This window comes from Aspergillus mulundensis (assembly GCF_003369625.1).
Source record: "Aspergillus mulundensis strain DSM 5745 chromosome Unknown scaffold_80, whole genome shotgun sequence".
In the NCBI taxonomy this organism is placed as follows: domain Eukaryota; kingdom Fungi; phylum Ascomycota; class Eurotiomycetes; order Eurotiales; family Aspergillaceae; genus Aspergillus; species Aspergillus mulundensis.
The window spans coordinates 1-2,398 of record NW_020797968.1 but is presented as its reverse complement, the minus strand read 5'-3'; the positions used below and the strand labels follow the sequence as shown (position 1 = coordinate 2,398).

At 52.8% G+C, this 2,398-nt stretch overlaps 2 protein-coding genes across 2 annotated transcripts; one reads left to right on the top strand and one right to left on the bottom strand.

Moving 5' to 3' along the window:
• Positions 1-707: 707 nt before the first annotated feature.
• DSM5745_11603 (uncharacterized protein) lies at positions 708-1,259 on the top strand (the record flags this gene model as incomplete). Its single annotated transcript, XM_026753619.1, has 3 exons — positions 708-848; positions 910-1,143; positions 1,206-1,259. 3 exons carry the CDS (start codon positions 708-710, stop codon positions 1,257-1,259), a joined length of 429 nt encoding a protein of 142 aa, XP_026597819.1.
• Positions 1,260-1,588: 329 nt separating this feature from the next.
• Positions 1,589-2,191, bottom strand: DSM5745_11602 (PLAC8 family protein; the record flags this gene model as incomplete). Its single annotated transcript, XM_026753618.1, has 3 exons — positions 1,589-1,906; positions 1,958-2,055; positions 2,107-2,191. 3 exons carry the CDS (start codon positions 2,189-2,191, stop codon positions 1,589-1,591), a joined length of 501 nt encoding a protein of 166 aa, XP_026597818.1.
• Positions 2,192-2,398: the final 207 nt, after the last annotated feature.

Here is a 2,398-nt window from a genome sequence, read left to right as displayed (position 1 = left end):
AAACAGATGCCTAATCAGTATTTCTTCGGATCGTCATATGATCACTTCTCCTCTATTCCAGGCGCTCTGCAGAACCAAGCTGAGCAAGCTGACAGCTGAGACTGAGACCTAGGCAGCTAGCTAAGACAGCACAAGCAATCATCCTCGCATATTAAGGAGTGGTGGGTCATCCTCTGTTCTATTTTTGTCTCGTCAGCTTCAGCACGGCTTCGCTCGGAACTCCGGGATATAGGTAGGTAAGCTTGTAGTTCTGCAGCCAGGGCGATGGCGATGGCGATGGCGACGCAATGCATCCAGGACGCCTAAACACTCCAGCTTGGTGCCCTGACTGGTAGACCTCGAGCATGTCTCACCCCGTGCATCACCCCGGCGAATGGATCGCGGAAGCCCGGATGATCGGCACTGGACTTGCCCTTGGGGCCACAGGCGCTGTGGGGGTGTATATTGAGCAGCAAATCAGACCATGTTTATGGACGGCGCTGAGATCATTGTCTCATCTCACTTGCTTTGCCTCAGACTCAGAGATTCAGGATGATGTTGCCTGGGGACGGGTATAAAGGGCTCGGACTCCCTACGTATACTTGGACTTTCAACAACAACGCAACAACAACAACAACAACAGCATCTTATTCAAACCCCATCTTTCTCTCTACATTGCCACATTCCCAGCATCAGTCTCAGTCTCAGTCTCAGTCTCAGTCTCCAAAATGAAATCCCTCACCCTCACAACCCTCACAGCCCTCACAACAACGCTAGTCCCAACCCTCGCCCAAAACGCCGGGCTCAACCTGCCATCCGGCCCAGAGCTAAAAGCAGGCAGCGATGTGATCGTGCAAGTTACGCGTCCTGTTCGTCTATCCCCTCCTCATCCCATCTCTTCTCTGAAACTCCATTAACAAGTCTTTGTAGAACTCCCTCACCGGCTCCACCGAACTCGCCGTCGCAATCGGGCTGCAGTCGTGCCCGAATAGCGAGTGCATTGAGGCCGATGAGACGCTCGGGACTGTCCTGTACCATGGCGCCTTCAACCCCGTGTACCATGAGTATTATCTGCCGCCGTATGAGAACTTTACGGTGAGTGTGCCGGAGGGGGTGAGTAAGGGGAAGGCGGTTGTGGGTGTTGCGCATGTGGCGCTTGTTGGGGTATGTTCCTTTTCTTTCTTTCTAGAGACATGGGGTGGATTGGATGGTGCTGACTTTGGTAGGCGTCGAACTGGCCGTTCCTGGAGGTTTTGAATAAGACTGTTACTATTGTCTAGGCGGATGAGTTTATAGTGTCGGATGTATTTGAGGTATCGGATGGATTGCTTGTGCATTGGCTTGTCTTGTGGATATTGATTCGGTATATAGAGTAATGAACAGTTTCTGCTTCCGGTGATGTGTTCGAGGTTTTATTCGGAGCTGAAGCTTCTCACCCAGTGCATGGTCTTGGTTGAACTACAGGAATATATGGAGTACGCATTCAGTCCACGTTGACAGCATACGGACAAAGTGCATTGGGAATGTGAGCTAACAACAGGCATGAATGAGTAGTGAGGGCTAACAGTCGTCCATCTATCAATATGTCTAGCAATACCACAACCAATCGCTATGGATAATGCATCCCCTGAGGCCTCTGATACGGCGTCCCTTCCGCCGGCTGTCCTTGTCCTCCTTCGCGCTGCATCTTGACAACCTCTTTGTCCGCCTGGATGAGCCCGCAAACCGGACAGCAGAGCGCACCAAGACAGTCCTCGACCATCGCTCCTTCAACACCATGTTTCTTCTTCATATCGCCCTCTTTCATGCCCAGTGCCGACTCGAGATGGGTTTCGGTGATGGCGTATCGCTGCCGCAGGTCGTTGCGTTTCTTCGCTTGGATGAGGAAGCCCGCGCCGAAGCAGTTCATGCCGAGCCAGATGAGGCACTGACCAACGGTTAGTATGCTTTCAGAGTGCAGAGCGAGTTGGCGACGAACGCGATCGTTGACGGGGCTGTAGTTTGTCAAGGATGGGTCGTCGAGGCGGGCTTGCGTTCGGCCGAACAGGATGCATGGGCAGCACCAGCCCATCAGACCTTCAAACCGGTTAGCGAGGCAGTCCAACTCAGCTGGAGGAGTAGACGCACAAGTGTCGACGGGAGTCAGAAAGTCGAAGAAGGAGTAGGACCACTTGCGCCCGGCACCAGCAGCGTAGGGAGCGTCGTTTGCCATAATGATTGAAGATATAACGATAAACCAAGAGGGAGATGGGAGATTATTAGGTTGGTCGGACGTCGTAGGTACGCAAGAATAAGTCAATGATAACGATGAGAATGCGCAGGAGTCTGAGGATCAGGAAGAAGCTGGAGAGAGAAAGGGAGACGAAAGAGACGGGCAGTGCGAACCCGTTGAGCAGGAAGGGCCCCTCGAGCCATGCAC